This window comes from Hydractinia symbiolongicarpus, chromosome 7 (genome assembly GCF_029227915.1).
Source record: "Hydractinia symbiolongicarpus strain clone_291-10 chromosome 7, HSymV2.1, whole genome shotgun sequence".
In the NCBI taxonomy this organism is placed as follows: Eukaryota; Metazoa; Cnidaria; class Hydrozoa; order Anthoathecata; family Hydractiniidae; genus Hydractinia; species Hydractinia symbiolongicarpus.
In genome coordinates this window covers 12402072-12425616 of record NC_079881.1, presented here as the reverse complement: position 1 = coordinate 12425616, position 23545 = coordinate 12402072, and the positions used below count along the sequence as shown (strand labels likewise).

The window sequence follows — 23545 nt, the reverse complement described above, 5'->3', positions numbered from 1 at the left end:
TTTACACTTCGTCTCTTTTGCAGTTTTTAAGGATACCTATAATACATATCTTCACAACAGAAAATAAAAGATACTCACATGTTTTAGAGAATGAATTTCAAAAGCGAAAAGCTAAATTTCCAACCTTAAACCTAAGATTTAGGAAAAAAGTAAGTAAGTAAGTATACTTTTACTATCGCCTCGCATAAACTCGCCTTTTGAGGGAGAGTCTATTCGAGGGAGGCGTTTATTTAAAAAATGACACAAAAGGAGGGGTGTCTATTTGAGGGGACGTTTAATAGAAGGGGGCGTTTATTCGAAGCATTACAGTAGACAGAATACAGGAGAGGGTGGTTTTTGTTTTTTACACTTGGTGACATTTTCATTTATGGTCTCTACGAGGGAGTATCATTAGCAGTATCGTTCGCGGGATTTCCAACTGCTTCGCAACATGTTTGGAAAAAGCGATAGGTTTCTTGTATCTTCTTATCTTCAAAGATTTTGAGCAGTTAGCAGATAGCTCCTACCCTAGGTAGCTTGTTACCATGTTAGATTTTTTTCTTGTATAACTAGCTAGCTTTCTTTTCTAGCCTCACATTTTTTGCATAGGCTGGCCACGATCTGGGTTAACATCATCAAATTTTAAAAGAAAAAACAAAAAAACTTTCGGGGAAATCAGTGGCATATTTGGATTATTAAGGAAATATATAAGATTAAATTTTTTTGATTATTAAAACAGGACTTATTGTAAGTTTTTTTAAATTTATAAGTGTTCGACTGTACAGTAATATTCAACTGGAGTGAAACATTTACATGATCATTATATTTCTTATCAAATGTTTGGCTATAACTAATAGTTAACTTTGTATTTTAAAAATACAAATTCCATAAAATATGCATATTTTTAAACAAAATTAGAAATTCGTATTTTTTATTTTTAAATACACAAGATTCACATAGCCAGCTAGCTATATATGCTCATTGCTCATGTAGCTAGTACATGCAAACCCTATGATGATAACTGTTTTGTGAGGTACCAGACAATGTGGACAATTTCAATGTATATATTGCACAAGCTTGGCAAGGGCAATACACATTTTTTCATACTTTTTTAAGGGTAGTTGGAAAAAGTTTTTGTCTTTGAGGCCAAATAACTTGGAAACGAGGTGGTGACGTCAATGATTTTTCATCGCATGGGTAACTAGGGACCACCTAGGACCAATTTGGGTAATTTTCCCAAACCTGGGACCCCGGATTCGTTTCGGAATGGATGGGTTAATGACATCATCAAAAAACCTTCAAACCTTAACATCTCTGCAAACGTTTGTCAAAAGTACATGATCCTATACATTTCCTTAATCAGTGTTTTAAGATCTATACGAGGAATGCATCAGGTACATAAATTACTGAAAAATGTTTTTTTGTGTTTTAGCGGGTCTTTGCTGACGTCTACAAAATTTTTAAACCCTTTATCTCCTTAGGCGTTTGTCTAAAACATATGATCCTATACATTATTTTGCTCATCGTTTCAACCTCTACAAAATTACAAGTAACAAATGAACTAAATTATATTTTTTTTTTTGGAATATTAACATCTCACAAAAGTAACACTATCAAAAAAGTCTTTCATCAAGCATTCAGAAACAAAAAAAAATAAAAAAAATATAAAAGTATTGATAAATTATAAGGGTTTTTCTGAGACTACTCATCAAGTGAGTTTTTTCCTTTACAGTAACCTTAAGACCATTATACTAATATATATATATATCGCGAAACATACAAATTCACGACTACTGTATTGCAATATCATAATGTCTTGTGCGGTTACATTTAATGATAAAATGTATATTTGAAAGTTTTGGGGGGAAGGTGTATTCCTCTGTATATTACTCTAAATTACTTCTTTGTGTTTTTAGACAAGTTTTATTTTCTTATCTTGTATATGCATTTTTGCATTAGGAAATTTAAAAAAATCTTACATTGGTTTTAGAAGCCATTCAAGGTTAAAATTTAAAAAATTAGGACCATGTGGCAATAAATGAGTTATTCTAAGTTCAATTCTTATTGTAAAGGACTGTTGTCAATAGTTGGTGTTAATATTAAAATAATTGTTTTTAAGTTACTAAAAACAAAATGGCAGCATATTTGGAAGAAGCACTGTCAACCAATGATCCAGAAATGTATGAGATCTTGAAGAAGGAAGATCACCGACAACGTAGTGGCTTGGAGATGATTGCATCAGAAAATTTTACAAGTCGGGCAGTTTTGGAATGTTTAGGTTCGTGCTTCACCAATAAATATTCTGAGGGAAAAGCACTTGCTCGCTATTATGGTGGAAATCAATTCATTGATGAAATGGAAATTTTGTGCAAGGAAAGAGCTTTAAAAGCTTTTGGGTGAGAATTTTCCATAATGGTCTATTTATAAATGAAATCTTCTTTTGTCAATTTTTGTTAGTATTTAAATAAGAAAAACAATTGCTTGCGTCTCTAAAATTTGGTTTAAAATAATCATAACATAATCATGTATTCAGGCTCAGACCGAAGTATAGTTGAGTTGCAGCTAAATCACCCCATGCTTACAAAAATGCGTTTAATTTGTAGATCTCTTACTGTATAAATTTGTATTTGTTTAAAACCTATATTTTTAAAGCTTTAAAAAAAAATCAAGTATTTTTGGACTAGGGATATTTCAACTTCTCCATTCCTGAAGCAAATACCTTATGGAATTTATTTATTATCCTTTTTTACAGAGAATATGATTATGTCTATATGCAGAAGTCGTTCTGTATATTTTTGTATATTTTGAGGCCTGTATATTTTTACCTTACGTAAATTATAAACTACTAGCGCAAGGCATCCATTAAAATTCATTTAGGTTGGACGACAATAAGTGGGGTGTGAATGTTCAACCCTATTCTGGTTCACCTGCAAATTTTGCAGTTTATACTGGGTTGTTACAACCTCACGACCGCATCATGGGTTTAGATTTACCAGATGGTGGTCATCTAACTCATGGTTACATGACAGAGAAGAAACGAATTTCCGCTTCGTCTATATTCTTTGAATCAATGCCTTACAAGGTTGATCCAGCTACAGGACTTATCGATTACGACAAACTGCTGGAAACAGCCAAGCTATTTAAACCGAAGTTAATAATCGCTGGTGCGAGCGCTTACTCTCGTCTTATTGATTATGAGCGCTTTCGTTCTATTTGCAAGGAGGTGGGTGCTATTTTAATGGCTGACATTGCTCACTACAGTGGATTGATTGCTGCTGGTGCAATACCAAGTCCGTTTGAATTTTGCGACGTCGTAACAACAACGACACACAAAAGTTTGCGTGGCTCAAGATCTGGGATGATTTTCTATCGCGTTGGTGAAAAGTCGGTTGACAAGCAAGGAAACCCAGTTAAATATGATTTTGAACAGAAAATCGACGGAGCAGTTTTTCCAGCCTTGCAAGGTTATTGATTTCCATTATTAAATTTATCACCAGTGTCAAAGTAAAAATTTAATTCCCACTCCAAGTCTGTTGATCGGGCTTCTATATGCGAATTTTAATTGGTTGGATTTTCTGTTATTTGAATTTAATTTTGTTTAAAACAATATTTTAGGGATGTTATGACATTGTACAATAAAAAACGGAAATTTTACATAAACGCGAAAATTAATTCTCGCAATGTTTATTTTGTTTCGTCAGCAGTGAAATCGCAAATATTTTACGTTTTTTTAACCCACGAACTTTTTTTTCTGGCGGTGAAGATGGCTTTTCAAACTGTTTCAGTAATTCATTTTCGTCTTTATTTTTTTTTTAAGGTGGTCCTCACAATAACAACATCGCAGGAGTCGCTGTGGCATTAAAACAGGCCATGTTACCAGAATTCAAGGAATATGCTGTCCAAATTATAAAGAACGCAAAAGCTCTTTCCACTGCTCTTCAAACAAAAGGTAATGCTAGTTGTCCCATTAACACATTTTGGCCACCATGTAAGCTGCATGAATTGATTTAGAATGAAGAAATTTAATAGAACAAACAACAGTGATGGAGTATAAACATTGATTAGCTAACAAATATAGGTTATAACCTGTTCAATTTTCAAACGCCATTGGCAGCATTAATTTCCATGATATTTTAGAAAAATGATTTTTTTTTCTGCCTAAACTATGTTGTTTTTTGTATTCCGCCGCTCGTTGTAGGGGAATCCACCTCAATATAATTGATTTTTTGTGTCTGGTGTTTGCAATTGTTTTGCGATTAATTTTTCTGTTACAATGTAATTTTCAAAATAAATAAAACTACGAAAGTACATGCGCTACTTTAACTAATTTCGGAGTCAAGTCTTTGTTACAGCTCTTTCGTTTGCAAATTATAATTCATCATTAATTTGAATGAATTGTTTTAAGATTACAAAATTGTGACTGATGGAACGGATACGCACATGTTCTTGCTCGACGTTCGAAGTTTTGGCATCGACGGTGCAAAAGTGGATACCATTATGGAATTGGCAAGTATAAGTGGTACGTATTTTCCGTTTGCATCACTGAAATGACGTCACAAAAACATCGATGTTCTTCCTTCGTACTAAACGAAATGCAAACCGGCTTTGACGTTTATAATTGCACTGTGTATGGCGCAGGTACTTGGTACTTACAGTTTTCAAGAGTTTTTAAGTAAAAGCTGAATTAAACGGTCTACATATTGGGCAATTTCCCGTTATACGCGCTAACGAATTTCCGGATAAAATATTTGGCATTTGGTCCAAGTTTTGCTTCTCTTTAGTTAACCGAAATACTGTTCCGGGCGATAAAAGCGCTTTCCGTCCGGGTGGAATTCGAGTTGGATTACCTGCATTGACAACTCGAAATTTTAAAGAAGTTGATATGCAGATCGTTGCAGGTTTCATGGATGATTGTATTAAACTAACACAGAAAATTGAAAGATCGTTTGGTCTTACCGACAAGCAGTGTCTGTTGCGAGAATTCAAAGCTGTGTTAAATAAAGAGAAATGGCAAAATGAGATTGCCGAAATTAGAACACGTGTGGAGGAGTTCTCATTAAAATTTCCAATGCCTGGCTTTCCGGCTGCTATTTGAGCGCTTCACCGTAAATTTTCTTGCTAAAACTTGTCTTAAGGTAGAAAATACTCCAGAATCTTAAATTACAGCCAAGGACAACTCAACGGAAATAAAATAGTGTAAATACGGTTTTGTTTCAAATTTTATATTTTGTAATTTTTAAGCGTGAAAATATTCCAAATAAAAATTCCTTACATACCACTTCAGGAGTTTTGTTGTTGTTGTTTTAAGTTTTGGGACCAGTATAAATAGTTTTTATAAGCCATAGAGTTTTTGCACCCCCCCCCCCACCCAAACACTGTTATCTACTCGGGGAAAACACCCAAAACTTGTGTAGTAATTGTATACCGGGGTGAGATTATACGCGGTGAATGTTTTATTTCCAAAGTTTTTTAAAACGAGTTTAAAGTGTTTAACGTTGATTCATGCCATCTACGAAGCTTCAGGCTTAAGTTTAAGTGTGTATATATTTTGTTTAATTCTATATTCATTTGAAGTTTAAAAAACAAACAGATTCTGTCTTTTTCTTAGATCTGCTCCGTGTATCAAATTCTTAAGTAGTGTAACTGTCAGTTAAGTAAATAGGACTTAAACTGACACCATGGAAATTGTTTCATTGCCGACCATTTATTCGACCCATGCAGATTGTTTTGCAATTGCTTAAGAAATTTGACAATATTTGGGGCGTTTGAGACAAAACTACAGTCATATCTTATTTTCTCACCATTGTCCCGCAGCCAATGTTTGTTAGCGAAAGTTTTGTTAGCTATTTTCTAAATAAGTTACTGCTATAACTTTTTTTTTTACTTTTCTTGAACATTTAATGTCAAGGTTCCGTATTGATGGTCGTGTCTGATGACATTTTAAGTGATTTCGGAGTACAGCTAGCTCCTTCCGAATTTCTCAACTCGCAACAAAAATTGATTGTGCGTCCTTCGACGAATTAGGCCGAACAATGTTTAAATTAATGTCATTTAAATTTGTAAATTTAACAAATTAGCTGCAAAATGTCTTTTCGATCTATATGTTTTGAGTTGCACCTTGTATATTATAAGACGAAGAAATATTCTGTTCATAATGTGTTATTTATAAATACTGAATGAGTGATCCTAATACACAACAGCATTTTGATTTTAGATTATGAAAACTGTTCCTTACACACCTTTAGGGTATGCACAATTTTTTTTACGTCACAAAATTTATTTCCACGGTTGTCTTAAGGCAATCTTGGAAGTGAAGATGCGTTTTTTTATAGGTGTTATATTTAGACATTCTTTGTAAGGCCTAGTTAGGCCACTACACGGAAGCCCCTATCTGCCAATTAATGTTGAGCAGTAGAATTTAATTTCTACTGCGCAGTAGTTACATTTCTACTGCGCAGTAAAACTGTGACTACTGCGCAGTAGACGAGTTTTCACTGTGCAGTTGTCAACGTTCTACTGCGCAGTGAAAACGCGTCTACTACGCAGTAAGCAACAAAGAACAATAGAATAGTTAGTGCACTAGTGCACTAGTCAAAGTTTTACTGCGAAGTAGCCAAAGTTCTACTGCGCAGTAGCACATGTTCTACTGCGCAGTAGTATTTGGTCCACTGCGCAGTAGGACATTGACTATTGTGCAGTAGAACTTCAACTATTACGCAGTATAATACGGGACTTTGAAGTTTTTACACAATTTGTCCGGCATTCCATAATGTTTGACAAGATTTTTGAAATGTGAGTGTACATCAAGAAGAATATAAAATATTTGACATTAAAAGTTTGGCTTCCGTTAATAATAACATAATCAGATTATCATTATAAACAGATAAACCTTACTTTCTCTACTGTGACATCCATATCGCATCTAAACGCATTCGAAACACATGAAACAATTTGTTTTGGTGTTTGAAACAATAATATTTAGTTTTCATGAACATTTACAAACCAATTATATAAAATTTCTTTCGCATTTATGTAAAAATATCTTCCTTGTTATCAAGCTCTCTGCTGTTTCGTATAATTGACGTAACGAAGTGTTTTGTCTGCACTGTGACTACTGCGCAATAGATTTACGACTACTGTGCAGTAGAGTACTTTTTACTGCGCTGTAGTGATCTTTTTCTGCTGCTCTACAATAGTGGCAAATATGGGCCAACGTAACTACACTGTTGTCTGAACTTAGTCTTGTAATAGCTCACAAGGTAACGAGGTTTTTAGCTTGTTCTCCACTAACTAACGTAAAGCCTTGTTGGCAGAAGCATATCCCAGCCTGAATTGGAATTTTCACTTACTCAATAAAAAATACTTAAACTGGTTGCTCTACATCAGTTTACATTGAAGTGCTATATATAACTTTGTTTAGTCAGTCGTGGAAAATATAAAATGCAGCAATAAATGTTTGCTGATATCAACGTGATGTCATCGGAAGCTTAAAATTTGTCTAAAATATAACTTTAAAATTTAATTGCTTTAGTTCTAGATCAAATTTAAACAATCTGTTAGCCAAACAAAACAAATGTACCATATTTTCTGGTTTTTACATAATTCGCATAAAAAAACGCGTGAAATTTCGATTGTCGGGTAAAATAAAAAATCGGAAAGTCGGGTTAAGCACCTTTCCAAACTTCACAGAATGGTTCCGTTTGAATAAGTAACGTAGCCATAAAGCAAAAGAGTTAATAGAAATAACCAACCAGTTCCAAGCATATTTTGAATTTGAGGTCTGACAGCATACCTTGCCTGTCTCCACCGCTACAGAAGAAAGAACAGAAGTTATTACAAGTCACAATTTATTTACTTTGTATGGTTTCCTTATACGCTTAACCATTTTACTGCGATTTATATGTTTACATTCTGAACAGAACAAGTGAGGTATCGTTACAATTTATGCAACGTCGTATGAACTACAAAAATTACTTTAGTGAACTTTTGTTATTGTTTTTATTGAGCTAAACGACAGTTGTTGTTGTTTTATCTAGCGTTGAGTTTGACGTCATTTCCATATTTATTTATTTGCTGTTATTGTGAATGTTTAGGTGAGATTGTTTATATCACAGGTTTTGAGTTGAATTTACGTAAGTTTGAGGTCGGATTATTACTGTTTTGAGCTAGGGTTCTTCATTTCACGTCTGTTGTTGTTACGTTTTGCTCGTGTTGTTAGTTCAGCTTTATGCGTAAAGTGTGCTATCATATTTTATTACTTGGGGTAGATTCAACATGGTGTATTATATTTGCCTTACCATTTCTAGTTGTTTGATTCAGTGTAAATTTTGATTTGAGTTTTATTATGGCGCCTAACAGAAAAATCGCGGGAAGAGAACATTAACGAACTTAATGCGGAAATTGAAACCTGTTTTACTGCAGAGACTAATGACCTGATCGTAAATTTAAGGATACTGAAAACTGAAAAGAGCTCGAGGAGGAAATAATTAGTCTCTTTCCACATTTGTTGCATTTGAACTTGTTGGTCATTCCTTGCTTAAATGACCACTTCTAAGACAGCTAAAACATTTCCCTAATCGTCGAACAGTGGCCACACGCCCCTCCACATTAGTTACACGACATTTTGAGGGAGAATGATTACCCTGACAAAAAGGCAACCTTTTGAATTTCTTCCTTCTTGAACATGTAAATTTTGAGTAGTAAATCATCAATTGTAACTGCCGAACTTAGTTTCAAATATCGCTGCCAAATTTTCTGGATATGATTATTTTAAGGTATGGCGTTCATTAAGAATAGGAATAAAGAGACAGCCATAACTTGGAATGTCCTTCTTTAGGGAGTTGAGGTTTTGAACGCAATTTTCGATATCATTATAGAGTTTTCTCAATTGTTTGAGAAAACTCTATAATGTGCTACTCTATAATGAACGTGCTTTCAATAAGAATTCCATTTGTGCTGTTATGTTTACACTTGTGGATTGCCATACCGTTGCTTTAAAATATGTCTTTCTTATAATTTTCGTTAGGTAACGTCAGTCCTTCAACCGCTGATAATGCCGCCTGGATTAAGTAACTCTTTCAATATGAGAAATTGTCCACATCGGCTAATGCATCGTCATCGTTGATAGTAGCATTGAACTGGTCCCAAAAAGGAATACCACATTAACGGACTTCTATCAAAAGATTGGATGTCTGGTTTTGGTAATTTGCACCTTACAGCTAGTGGAACGAGAATCAGACAATGTTTTGACAGAATGGATTTTTTGCTCTATTTTTGAAATAAATGATTGGATGGGCAAATAAAACGTTTTGCTTGCACAACAAAGTCACTAATTTCTTCATGTTCCTTAAGATACTATGTTTCAATTTGTAGGAAGGAAGATCCCTCGTAACAATAGCAACACAGATGAAGAAAATAAAGAGCAATTACCACAGGGAGAGAATAATGTTTACCAAGGCCGAAAACAACAATCTGGTGGAAGAGAAACGACTGCAACCCATGCTTCTGTGAGAAACAACAATTCTCTCCTTCGTCAAACGGCTAAGGCTGGTGTATCTAATAGCAATAAACAACAGCATGAAGTTGTTCGTATAATTTTTGATACAGAAAGTCAATTTTCATACATCATTGAAGAGTTACGAGACAATTTAAACTGAAACATTGCGAAAGAAAAAGTTGTTAAATAATACATTTGTAAATTCGAAGGAAACTACATACACGTGACGGCGTTGAAGTTCATCTGAAACATAATAATGACGGAGGATCGACATACATAGAAGCGTTGTGTATTCCACAGGTTTGTTCTCCTATAAAAAACCAAAACATATCAAATTTTATTTAATACTTACAACCATTTTAACAATTTAGAATTAGCAGATAATGAGTTTAGTGTAACGATAAATGTGGACATTTATGTTGGGTCGATTGGTTCGTGTTTCTAAAGGTTCTGTTGGCATAGAATCGTCGTTGGGTTGATTTTGTTATGTAAGAGAGAGTGGGTTGTCTGTACCATTTGATATACATTGTCATTTAAACATTTCATGAAGGGCAGTGCAGTTCGCGTAGATGACCCGGAATAAAGAACCCAGTTGGTTAAATTGAGTCGGTTGGTGGGTCAGACGATGTTGCCAAGCATCAATTTGAAAAAGACATCCAGTTCAATGAAAAGCGTTACGTAACAAAACTACCATTCAAATCGGATTATGAAATGTTGCCAGAAAATTTTGACATTGCAACAAAGCGCTGAAAAGATTTGTTTAAAAGAGTGAATTGAAGCGAAAAATTGACAAAACAGTAATACGAAATTTTTATTCAGTACCTGGAAGACGGTATCATCGAGCAATTACCTGTTAATGAAATTGCAAGGCCACCTGCATCTGTATTTTACCTGCCACATCACCCTGTCATTAATTTGTGAAGATAAACAAACAACAAAGGTTCGTGCTGTCTTCATTTGTATCATTTGCTCTGGACTTTATTTTTATGTTGACGATTCTGTGAGTGGGTCTAATAGCTTTGACAAAGGTGTTGCATATTGCCATAAAGCCAAAGATATCATGCTAAAAGGCGGGTTTCAGTTAAAGAAATGGAAATCCAACAATCCCTTATTGCAATGTTACACGAACGATAACGAACATACCAACATTGACGACAAAAATGACACAACATGTGCTTAAACACAAATGAACAATCAAACGTCTGGCTACAACAAAGTGTTGGGTATAAATTGGGATATTTGGCGTGACGAATTTGTGTTTGACTTCGACATATTCTTAAAAAATGAAAGAAGAAAAAAAGCATATCTCTATGAAGAAAGCGACAACATAACCCATAGCAAAAAGAAAGATACTGCGTATAGTTGCATCACTGTATGATCCTATCGCACTGATATCACCTGTCATTAGACGCGTCTTTTTTTAAGCTTGAAACAAGTAAAAACACTTTTAACCTTCATATTCAATTTTATTGACTAGTTTCGATATATTACAAATGTCATAATCATGATAAATTTAACATCTTCGTCATTCGTGTTGGGTAGACGAAATGTCAAAAACTAAATTTTTCAGGAAGGTGACATCTAGTCCAGCTTTGTTGACTTTGATTTGTAACTTCTCAAATTTACGTAACTGTGCTATTGTAATACCAACATATTTCTGAGATATGAAATATTTTCAAGCTCCTTTATAAGGATAAGAGAGATTGGGACGAAGAAATTTCCGACAACATTAAAACCGTGTGGCAAGTCTTTTTAAGCCAGCTTACTGATATCCGGTGTATTCGTTTTCCTCGATACGTCTTTCAAGAATTAAGAGAGGACCTTATCCATAGAATTGCATGCCTTTTCGAACAGTTCCATACAAGCATACGCTTCTGTTATTTCTGCTCGCACACTGACAAATATTAGTACAAGAACAATTTTACTGTCTTCGAAGACTAAAGTCGCTCCTAAAAAAACCTGCCCATCTTGCGGTTAGAACTGTTAGCCGACTATTTGTCTTCAATATTAGTTTTGGATATTCAGCGTTTCATCGGTGAGAGGGTTGTCATATCGAGGGTTGTGGCATGGTCAGATTATACTGTGGCATTATGTTGGATCAAGGGTAAATCACATAGTTGTAAATTATGGGTAGAAAAGGGATTAGTGAAGATTGGGGAAGTGATAGATGTTACAACTGGTACTTGGTGGCTAGTGAAAACAATCCATCTGATATTCCTACACGGCCAAATAATTAATAATAATTTAATTTGACCCATTTAGTTGATAGCATATGGTTTAAAGGTCCAGCATTTCTTAAGGAAGAAAATGAAGTAATGGAAAAATTTGAGGATGAAAAGAACTATCATTTAGACAAGAGGTCTACTCATGTTAATCAGTCAGCGATTGTTTATAATTTGTCATTGCCTGTTACATTTTTAAGTGGGGAGGTTATTTATTCTTAATTAAGGTAATTGACATAAACAAGTATAGCTCAATACAAAAACTTTTAAGAGTCACAGCTTATGTTCTACGTTTTACAATAAACTTGAATAAGAGACTACGAGGTTTAAACGAGGAAATAATTATGAACGATACATTAACTGTTGGAGAATTCGTTTACAGCTTACATTTGTGGATTAATGAACATCAACAAGAAATACTTCGTGACAAGAACTTTATTTAAACTAAAGTGTCTTTAAATTTATTTGAAGATCAGCATAGTGTATTACGTTTGAAAGGACGTTACGCCAATAACGAACGCTCAAATTTTGATAAAAAACACCCTATTCTTTTACTTGGTGAAAGCTATTTGTGTTGTCTTATAATCCTTGATGCGCATAACAGAATTTTACATCAAGGCGTCGAAAACAATCTAAACGAAGTCAGAAAGTTATATTGGATTACGCGAGGAAGAAAGGGTGTAAAATCTGTGCTGCGAAAGTGCATTGCTTGTAAATTGTTTCAAGGACGCTCTGTAACCACAACGCCGGAACCTGACTAACCAATATTTTAAATGCAGTCAGCAAGAAGTTTCCAATATACTGGTTTAGATTACGCGGGTCCATTGCTTGCGTTAAAAGTGTATGTTTTGTTACCAGCTTGCGCTACAAGCAGAGTAATTCAGTTAACACCAGGTCTACAAACACCTGCTTTTCTGCGTGCTTTTCGTCGATTCATAACAAGGCGTGGCAGGCTTGATCTGGTCATCAGTGATAACGCAAAAACGTTCTAGTCGACACCTGTAAAGGAGTATATCAACCTCGTTCCCAGCGCCCGTTGTCTCTTTTCTATAACAGGGACGGCGAGACGAACATGTTCGTATCGCCGTCCCGATGTCAAAAAAGATAAAAGATGCCCTGGGGACGAGGTCGGGAGTTTATGTTACGTCGAAATATCAAACAGCAATTCATTCTACCTGCATCCAAGGGGGGATTATATGAGAGGTTGGTGCGCTCTGTAAAACTATGCTTAAAGAAAACCTTACTAAAGACCCTTGTCACGTACGATGAGTTTGCTACAGTGTTATGCAAGATCGAGCACGCGATCAATCAAAGACACCTAATTTATGTTAGCGATGACTTATTTAATTTATGTTAGCGATGACTTATGCGACTCTTTGACACCGTTCCTTTTTATGTTCGGTACAGATTTATCTCGTCGCATGAACGATTGTCACATAGATATACCCTTTTGTTCCTACCCAAGCGATTGTTCCATCAGAACAAAGCATATGCGGAAATTATTCCATGGCATATGGGACAGATTTTATGATTCGTATTTGATCGAATTGCGAGAACACAAACTTCAGCGTAAATCTCACTTTGGTAAAAGTAACAACAACACACCCCGCGGACAGTGGAGAATCGGTAGGTTCGATAAACTCGTGGTTGTTCGAGATGACATTGTCAGGGAAGCCGAACTTTCGCTTACTTTAAAGGACGGCAAAGCTACGGGCCGCGAGACGTTTTCAAAAACTCATACGGTTTGAAGTTACGCCCGCAGAAGATAAAACAAATACGAATGATAATGTTGTTAGCCGCGCACGTCGAAGAGCGACAGTAGTTGGACAGAAAACACGTAGACTAACGAACAAGTACTTTACTTACGTTTATATAATATATTTACATGTTATATTATATTATATATATTTATTTTATTCAGTTGACTACTGATGTACTGTAGTCAACAGGGGAGGTGATATAAGAAGTAGTGTGCATAAGAGCTGATGGAGAGCTGCGACTGACGTTCTCCACCGCTGCATGTACGCTATTTCTCGTCGCAGTTTTATTATTTTTTACTGCTTCCGTGATGTACTGAGTTCGTGTTGGTAAGAAGTTGAACTATATTTTGTAGTGAGGGTAAACTAAAAAATGTCATAGCAGATTTATAATGCACACTAGCTAGAAAAAACTTCTAATATATTTAAAAGTACGCCACGATTATAAGTCTTAAACATGCTTTGACCATAGTTCACGTGCGCTTTATTCTCAGTTTTTCTGCACATTTTATTCGTTTTGTTTCTCTTTACCATCTTTTTTGCATAACTCGTGCCACTTCTCGTTTCATCAGTTTTCTTTTGTTTACAAATCTCATTGGTGGTTTTATTTGTTAAAAGAAGGAACAGATGAAAACAAAAGAAACATCCAAGCACGATGAATAACAAAAATAAGTACATGAACAAGAATGACATCAGCTTGTACTCGCCAACCAGAAACTAAAAAAATAATTTAAGTTTAAGTTTTGGTCGACTCACTTCGTAAAACATTTTACGTAGACCAACGACATACGGAACATTATTTGGCTAAACAGACGCTTCAGATTTACAACACAGTTTGGAGAAAGAAAACGTGTCAAAATAGAGTATTATGAATAACTTGTTAGGTAATCAAAAATGAAAGGAAAAAAACTGAGAAAATATCGTCTTTATAATGCTTCACATTTTAACTACTATTGTGGCAGCCACAGAAGCAAAAAATGACGTATTTGTTTTGTGCGAGCGTGCCAAACTTGCTTTTTGCAGAGATTAGTATTTCCGCATTCTCCTCATTTACGCGATAACGGCGAATGAGCACGAGGTGAAATTTCCCTCAAACACTCTACAGGTTATTCTGCTTTTCTGGCCTGTAAATCACAATATATTTCCCAATAAAACGTAATGAATGCAGTGATTATGGTAAGCAAAGAAGAAAATTGTACGCCTCATCATAATTTTGCCACAAAATATACGGTTATTTTAAATCATATAGCGAGTCATAAAAGGTTCGTAGGGAGTTCATACAGTGTTACGTGTGGAAGTAGTGTGTTTAAATTTCTGTAAATACACGTACGGCAATAATGGTGGACAAGTCCGCTGAAAAGACGTTTCCTGTTTGGTCTGTAAATTTGGAACGGTAAAGTTTTCTCGTGTCGACTATGTTTATAAACACCATTAAAACAAGAAAACTTGATAAGAACGTGATCAACACAAGTGTGGATAAAAACAAGAGAAAGAATTTGTAATTCTTTTCTCCAATGCAATTATTAACCCATGTGCAGTGGTGGTCAAATCTTGTAACGCACTGGTTGCACACACCTAAACAAAACAAAATGTTATATACTGTAATGCATTGATGAGGTTGATTAAATAAAAAGGCCATCGAAGGTAGAAGCGTGAAGATTTATTAAGCCGCTGGACGCCCAATTAACGAATATTTACATTTATGCGTCATAAAATCTAGTCAATTTCAAAGGATAATTTCATGACAAACTATTGAGCGGTCAGAAAAAGGTCTCAACTAGAATATAAATATAAAAGAAATGGGTGCATACTGCAGTGTTTTGATCGAGCTGGTTTCTCTATATCGCAAGTTTCACAATAACTCTTCACATGATACATATGTTGATCATATGGAAATCGGTTAATATGTTTCACAAAGTTATTTTTGTCGACGACACCAGGATCAACACAAGAGCATGTGATGAAGAAAAACATATTTACGCCTAAGAGTAGAAACGGCAGTTGTCCGAATAAAGATTCGTTCACGTAAGGATAAGCTGTAACCATATAAGACATATATCCAATGCTCATCAAAAGTACATAAACTAGTTGCATGACAGGGTTTCTAAAAAAACAAAATTGTGCAAATAAAATAGATCTGTACCGCAGTGGAAAGCAAGCTTTAGTACCCTTCTTTAAGGTTACAAACGCAAGTGGTGTTGTATGGTAATGAGACATAGCAGTCTAAGAAATAGTTTAGATGAGCTAAAGCAGGTCATACATTGTTTAACAAATGCTATCATGGTGGAGGACGTTAAGCCGATGATGGTATCGCAAGCAAGAAAATGTTTGCAGCGTTCGAATTTTAAAAGCAGCAACAACTGATTTCCAATAGATCGCTTTTGCATACAAATAAAAATGCTTATCACATAGGTTAGATGACTTTCTGTATAACACAGAATTGGATATATAAGGTTAAATTAAAAAAGATAAGGATATAATATTTTCGCGGAAAGAAATTTATGCGCAATTTTTTTTTCGCAAAATGAAATTCTAGAAAACTGTGCTTTTTAGGGAAAATCAGAGAAATAATTTTATTAAATAAAACGAGTAAAACTTTACAGAATATAATTTACTTGCTATAATTTCCCTAATATAGTTTTCAAAAATAAAAACGCAAACATCGCTCCCAAAAAAAAAGTTCCGCAGTATTTATAAATATTTATTCCGCAAAAAAAATATTTTCAGGCCTCTTAATTAAGAAAATAAGTTCGGCAAAAAATCTTACCACGTCAAATTTATTACAAATATGAAACACGAGCCAGACCTGAAATATGAGCTGAACAAAAAATGAAAGTGAGGTAAAATATGATCTCACCTGGTATAAAATAAGTACTCCAAAACAGATGTTAAAACAGCTTGCGATTGTTGAGGAAGAAGATTTGATATTTTCTGTATAATGGAACGCATAACCTAAAAGTAATCAATAATATACATGATATACAATGTTGCAGTTCCTCCATAAATTTTCAGCCATTTAACACAATGTTTTTTGAAAAACTAAGAAGATAGCATACTTTTGACAAAATGTAACTGTTGGGAATCACAATCATTTTTAAAAATATTCTAAATGGCGAAAGTCGAAGAAAAAACATAGAAGTACATGATAGACTCAAAACACTTCCAATTTTTGTTCTCTAAATACTTGTTTGTAAATCAGTGCTAATAAACCCTAAAAAATATCTTCCAATGTTTTTTAGATGTCTACGTTTTACATATCACACTCATACTAACAGTAATTAAAAAAAATTTAAATTGGAAAGCGTGCGCTGTGTTGCACGCTAAATACTGCAAATTTATTTTGCTGCTGTGTATCCTACCGTGGCCCATAGGTGACATGCTTAGAATATATTTTATTTCTCCTTAAACTCAAGTGGTCGCCATGGAAAGAGTAACATTTAGCTACATTTTTTTATTTTTTGAAAGTAATTCTCGACGTGTGTGTCCAGACCAGCATGCTTGTATGTGTTTCAGTTTAACGTTCTATGATGACAAAATTCAAACTAATGTTACTCGAAGTCGGGAGTACATCGTTGTGAATTCCCATAGTATTCCAAGATTTTGGGAGGATAACTTTAAATATGATGGTGACATACTGATTGGGTGAGTCAATTCGGTTAGATATTGTTGTGGCTGCAAAGATGCCAAGTTAACATATATCCAAGCATAAAAAATATTATACTAAGTATGTATAAAGACAATGTAATTTTGATGAAATTGATATGCAATAACAAACACGCTTCTGAGTTTTGGCCAACGCTTTATAACTTACAGTTACAAAAACTCCTTATCGGAAAGACGGTGCCGAACGTGTTACAAGGGAATTTCTGTAGAAAACATTAATTTTTATTATATTTAATTTATTAACCCCTAATTTATACATTTTTATACTTATTTTATAACTCTTAACTTTTAATGACTTACGTTACTTAAAAAGCGTGTATATTATTTGTAGAAATTTTTGTGGTCGTTTTTATCATGTTTTGACACAGTTTTGAGCCTTGTATTAATAATTATAACTGTCGACGCGACAATTATAACTGTCGCCGCGTGTTATAACTGTCGATTTGATACTTATAACTGTCGCCGCGCCTTATAACTGTCGACTCGACACTTATAACTGTCGCCGCGCCTTATAACTGTCGACTCGACACTTATAACTGTCGCCGCTTCATTTTCGACTTGTGCTAATAAACGTCGGTTTCAAGCAGAGTTCAATTAGGACAAAATTAAAAACAGGTTGTTTGCTGTATGAACCTGCAGATTTTACATTCTATCAAATTTCAGGTGAGTATTTCAAAAATCACATTCATTTTGTTTGACAAATTTTATTATAGCAGCGGTACATAAAAGAAAACAAATTAGGGAAAAGCGTGTTGTTTTTTCTGAACTATTATCTCTCTGTTTAAAGCAGAATTTGTAATGTAACATAGTTACAGTCGGAGGGGAGGAAGAGCCAACCGTTAGGATGGAATCCCTAAGGATGGTAAAACTTCCCGTTACTTACTTACTTATATATTTTGCCTGTGCGCATGCCCACTCTTCTCGATGCAAAATCATAACGTCACGTCGAAACTCATTTATAATCTAATCTAATAATCTACAAATTAATTAACAATAACTTAGTGTATTTTAAAGTTTACACAAATAACTTTTCACAAAACTTTTGTCCACAAAGAGGAAGGTTGTGGAAGTCTTGTTGCTGTTACCTTACGCGACCTTCCTTAAAATCTGGATAATCGTTTTTCAAGAAGATGAAAAAATTTACACACATTCAAAGTAAACAATTCCCAACAAAGTCCAACTTGTTATTCATTGGTACTCCTCCCACAAATTGTTTGCAGAGAATTGCGCAAAATGTGAAATAACATATTGTAAATCTCAAATAATATTTAAAAAAAGACATCTTATTTAAAAAGTTGCATTTAATCATGGGGGAGGGGGAGAGAGAGAGGGGCCAATTGCATTTTTGGTTCATCTCACAGCCAACAATAACATTTTATGATGCATAATTTATGTAAGAAGGGAATTCTTTCTTAGAGTTTGATTTTTGGTTGCTTCTGTTTATACTTGTGCAGTTGTTTTTTAAGTTTAAGTAAGTTGCTTATAAAAAATTGTCTAGCTGTTACAGATAAGGTAATTGGTAATTTCATTCATGTACGTCAGTTTTCTGAGTTTTCCAATTTTTTTTAAATCAGTTTTTTAATACAAATGATACCTGAGCCTTCACTTTTCATTGTGTTTACCTGAAATCCTTAGTTGACTTTGTTTTCAGACATTACATGCATCACGTTTTTGTTGTACTAGAAGTAAATCATATAGCATCTATCCTGCTAACGAAAATCTTTAAGCCATTGCCCAATGGCTTAAAGTGGCTTCTTGTTTCTTCTTTTGTAGTGTAAATATGGGCAAAATGTAGGGAATTTATTGATTAAAACTGCCTTTCTGTCTCGATATGGTTAAATACAGTTTTAGTTTCTACAACATCATAAAATTTTCAGGCACTTATGCTTGTTGAAAACATCAGAACATAAATACCCACTTTCATGATAATGCTTTTTTCATTTCTGCTACCAATCAAAATTCCAATCGAAATTAAAGCAAAACACAATGTATATATGACCAATGCCACAAATAAATCCATTATATACAAAGTTAAGGTAATACTTTAACAGATTTAAGTCAAGATGATCTAGGAATAAACATATATGGACAAATTATTACTATATTTAGAATAGAATAGATATCATTGCCATATATCAAAATACACCTTTAATTACACCTTCAATTCTTCTGTGTTTTGAAAAAGTTTTATGATCTTTATCCTATAGTGTGCCAACATATCAAAGCAACAGGTTGTAAAAATGATGCTAACTGATACAGAAAAAGGAACGCTTTAATATATCATGATGATAACAAGGCAGCAAGCTTTAATGATGAAACTGGTCAAATGACCATTCTCAATTTAAAGCTTGTACCTTTTAAAGATTGGACCTTTTTCTCAATAAACGATGTCAGACAGTAATGATGCTTGATACAAGAAAGAAAGTGCTTTCTTCTGTGAGTATAACTCATATTAAAGGTATTAAAAGCATTTTGTCCAGTAGAGTATAGCCCCTCTGAATTTCAGCTGTTAAAATCCTTATTGGCATAAACCAATTCTATATAAATTTTAACTTTTTGTGATTAGTGATCCTTATTTTTTTAAATTTAAATCACTTATTGAAATATAGGAAATTAACAAACTGCTTCAAAGAAAGCTTTCAAGGTGTGGTCACTATTCTAATAATTAGGAAAGAAATTTATTTTTGCAAAAAATAATTTTGTGACTGGAATAACTTTGAATAGTTTGTGGAAATAAACTTTTGTAATTTGAGCAAAAACCACAAACACTTATGAAGTTAAGAGATTTTCCATAGACTTGTTTGGAGATCATCTTCTTTTTTGAAGGTTCATTTTCTTCTTTTACAATTATCTCGATAACCATGTCTATAGACCTTTTTGAATGTTCACATTTTCCGCGGTAAGCCCTTTGGGCTTTAACAATTGCATGGCAGGCGAAAAGATGCCGGTGCTAGGTGAAGTGAGGTCCTTTTTAGTCTGTTTTTTCGCACAAAGGTATCATTACAACTTTATATAAATATATGTCAATCAGAAGTTATTGATCTACACTTGGTAATAGTTTATAGCCTCAAAAATGTATATGTAGAAAGAAATGGGCTGAAAAAGATTTTCTTTAGCAAAGCAGAAGGGCTTACCGTGGAAAATGTAAACATTAAAAAAGGTCTATGGTTGCACTTCTTTTTTTAGAGTTTAGTTGCTCGTTAGGTCATCTTTGTTGTTTGAGCAAAATTTTGTATGGATTCCTTAGCAGGACTAAAAATTACATGTTAAAAGTCTTCGGATTGGCTTGTTAGGTGATGAATAGACTTTTTAGGCTACAGTACCACTTAAATGTAACTTTACATGTGCACGAGTTTTACGATGTCGTGTAACGATGTCATGACTACGAAAAGAACCTTTGTATATCTTTTGTTTACACATGAACTGGATTGCTTTCTATTGTTATTGTCATGCACGAGTCATAACAATAAGATTTGATGAATACTATTGTTCTTACATGTAACATGAATGCTATTGTTTAAAAGTGTTAACGGTCACGAAAGCTATTGAAAGATATATATCTTTTAAAAAAAGGAATGAACATGCGTACAACGTTAAAGATTTTGTGTTTAATGTAAAATCATGTTTATGCGAAGAATGTAAATTCAAAGCGATCATACTAAAACTTTGTATAATAGCTTTGTACCTTGCGCATTGCTTCCATGTTTTTTATATTTCTATTTTGAGAACACTGTTTTAATACTCACGTGCCTTGATTCTTGTGCATGCGGTTAAAAATAGTAGTTTTTAAATACTAGTTTCGGTCGATCAAATTAAACTTGCTTGACGAAGATTTAAATAAATAAAGTAATTTGCCCTTAAAGAAGTAATTTGCCATTTCCCAAGTTTTTAAAAATCATGAAAACAGGATTCGACGCGAAACTCGCATGAATAGTTACATAGAACAATAACATTGCAAGAGCTTTTGTTTTTTTAAGAAAATAATTGCCTCACTGATAAACAATGACCCCACGCGATCGATTGTTTAATCACAATAGGTTACAAGATCAATTTTAGCAATCTATTTTGCGCGAACTCTTTTGAAATTTTTAATTGCAGTAATTAATAGTTTTTTTAGATCGCATTTTAAAAGTTTATTAACGAAAAGCGGCGATAGAAATGTTTTTTTAGATTGCATTTTATAAGTTTAAAATCGAAAAGCGGCGATAGAAATGTTTTTTTAAATCGCATTTTAAAAGTTTAAAAAAAAGTTTAAAAAAGTTTAAAACTTTTAAAATGCAATCTGAAAAAACATTATCGGCGTTTTCGTTCTTAAACTTTTAAAATGGGATCTAAAAAAACATTTCTATCGCTGCTTTTCGATTTTAAACTTTTAAAATGTGATTTAAAAAAACATTTCAAGTGGGGAATTTCTAGTGTAGAAAGCAAAAACATCGCCATAGATCTTATAAAATGATAAAACAGCAGCGTAGAAAGTGAAAAGGTCGCCATAGATCGTTTAAAATGATAAAACAGCAGCATAGAAAGTGAAAAGGTCGCCATAGATCGTTTAAAAATCATGAGAGCGGGATCTTAGGATGTGAAAGGATCGCCCTAGATCGGTCAAAAATCATGAAAACGGAATCGTAGAAATGATTATTTCAATTTGTATAAAATGTAAAACGATGGTGGAGATGGTTCCTAAATAAAATCCAACATTTTGATTTGTGTAAAAACAACAAAATCAAAGTATCATAATAAATCGCATGTAAAAACAAAAGATAATACGTTGCCGTTCATAAGTAGAAACAATAAGAACTTAAAGCTTTGTTACGGTTTTCCAGGTAATCCCTATCAATTAAATACAACAAAGAGTTACACGAAGTTTACATGAGCTAATTAAAGTTCGCATGTGAAACATGAACTCTATTGTTTTCAACATGCAAAAATAGCTCATGTATTTAGCTAACAATAGGTTAACAATAACAACCAAAGTTCTCACGCTACTGAAGGTTCGTGTGAAGGTGATAAATATCGTGCACATGTAAAGTTACATTTAAGCATTACTGTATATGCACATATGTTGAAAATATACAGCACTGAAAATACAGCCCTTTTATTTACATATACAAGCAATTGTGGCCATAAAAGATAGACAGATAGATGTGATATTTTACATAGCTAGCCTCACAAATATCGAGGGATATACCCAGTTTATTATTTCCAGGAGGGGCCATGGCTGAGATGGAGAGTCCTAGAGTATTTAATGCTCATTTTGAGCTACGCGCAGACCCAATTAGGGCCCGCGCTCTACTATACTACTTCCAGCAACATCCAACAGCCCACACAGTGTGCCACCTGCCCAATTTCCCTCACATGGCTTGGGTTAACTAAACGCTATATCTTCTGATAGCACAAATATTATAGAAAATATAATTAGGCCATCAAAAGGAGGTTTTAATACCTAGCTGTAGAGAATGTTTTTAGCTAATAAAATCATTGCGAAGCAATTGAGCTTTGCGAGCGAAGCGAAATTGTGGAGCACGTTTGCTACGCGAAGTGGCGCCGTAGATTAGTGGTTATAGCTCTCGTACTCTGTGCGGGAGACCGGGGTTCGATTCCTCTTGACGGCGATTCAACATGGGCGAGTGAATGTTACCAAGCCATGTGAGGGGAATTGGGAAGATAGCACACTGTGTGGGCCGTTGGATGTTGCCGGGAGTTGTCTAGTAGAGCGCGGACTCTAATTGGGTCTGCGTAGCTCAAAATGAGAATTAAATACTCTAGGACTCTCCATCTACGCCATGGCCCCTCCTGGAAATAATAGACAGGGTATATCCCTCGATATTTGTGAGGCTAGCCATGTAAAATATGCACATCTCTAAGTATACCAAGATGTTAAATTTTTGCGAAGCAATTGAGCTTTGCGAGCGAAGCGAGCGAAGCGGAATTGTGGAGCACGTTTGCTACACGCGAGGTATACCAAGAGAATTATTGAGATTCTCAAAATTTCGATAGAAAAAAAATCATATAAAATCAGCGTAAAGAAATAGGACTGATATTTTTGCACATAAAGCTAGGGTATTTTTTTTTCTAATAAAACAAATAAGTTTGGACCAAGGGGTTAAAGTATAAGTTTAGTAAAAAATGCAATAAGTACGGCTCGTACCCCCCCACCCCCGGATTTTGACCCCCCCCGTCTTTTAGTCCGGATTATACGTCCGCCGAACTTGAACACACAAAGAGGAATATGCCGTGAACAAGAAACGGTAGTCGGCATTTTAGACACGTCTATTTTACAGACCCAAAATATGCCTTATTTCTTTGTATTATAGCTAATTATGGTATAAATAATTAATTAATTACTTTGCAATTTTGCTTCTAATACTATTATAGTTGTATTTTAATGAAACATAATAGTATTAAAAGGGTTTTCTTCTTTTGAAAAA

At 34.3% G+C, this 23545-nt stretch overlaps 3 protein-coding genes across 5 annotated transcripts; 2 read left to right on the top strand and 1 right to left on the bottom strand.

Annotated features, from left to right (window-relative positions):
• Window positions 1-62: 62 nt before the first annotated feature.
• Window positions 63-5257, top strand: LOC130649529 (serine hydroxymethyltransferase, mitochondrial-like). The gene is made up of 6 exons (XM_057455822.1): window positions 63-511; window positions 2099-2375; window positions 2857-3443; window positions 3797-3928; window positions 4385-4498; window positions 4761-5257. Exons 2-6 carry the CDS (start codon window positions 2113-2115, stop codon window positions 5072-5074), a joined length of 1410 nt encoding a protein of 469 aa, XP_057311805.1. The 5' UTR covers window positions 63-511; window positions 2099-2112; the 3' UTR covers window positions 5075-5257.
• Window positions 5258-12808: 7551 nt separating this feature from the next.
• LOC130648506 (uncharacterized) lies at window positions 12809-13445 on the top strand. The gene is made up of 2 exons (XM_057454559.1): window positions 12809-13049; window positions 13105-13445. Exons 1-2 carry the CDS (start codon window positions 12809-12811, stop codon window positions 13443-13445), a joined length of 582 nt encoding a protein of 193 aa, XP_057310542.1.
• Window positions 13446-13540: 95 nt separating this feature from the next.
• LOC130648995 (palmitoyltransferase ZDHHC4-like) lies at window positions 13541-22621 on the bottom strand. Of its 3 annotated transcripts, none has more exons than XM_057455168.1 (5): window positions 22561-22621; window positions 16312-16406; window positions 15266-15558; window positions 14785-15029; window positions 13541-14171 (listed from the first exon to the last, which is right to left on the bottom strand). In XM_057455168.1, exons 2-5 carry the CDS (start codon window positions 16401-16403, stop codon window positions 13854-13856), a joined length of 948 nt encoding a protein of 315 aa, XP_057311151.1. In that variant the 5' UTR covers window positions 16404-16406; window positions 22561-22621; the 3' UTR covers window positions 13541-13853. The 3 variants fall into 3 exon arrangements, with proteins under 3 accessions (XP_057311151.1, XP_057311149.1, XP_057311150.1); XM_057455166.1 differs by lacking the exon at window positions 22561-22621 and adding an exon at window positions 19036-19957; XM_057455167.1 differs by lacking the exon at window positions 22561-22621 and adding an exon at window positions 18005-19028.
• Between the last annotated feature and the right edge of the window lie 924 nt (window positions 22622-23545).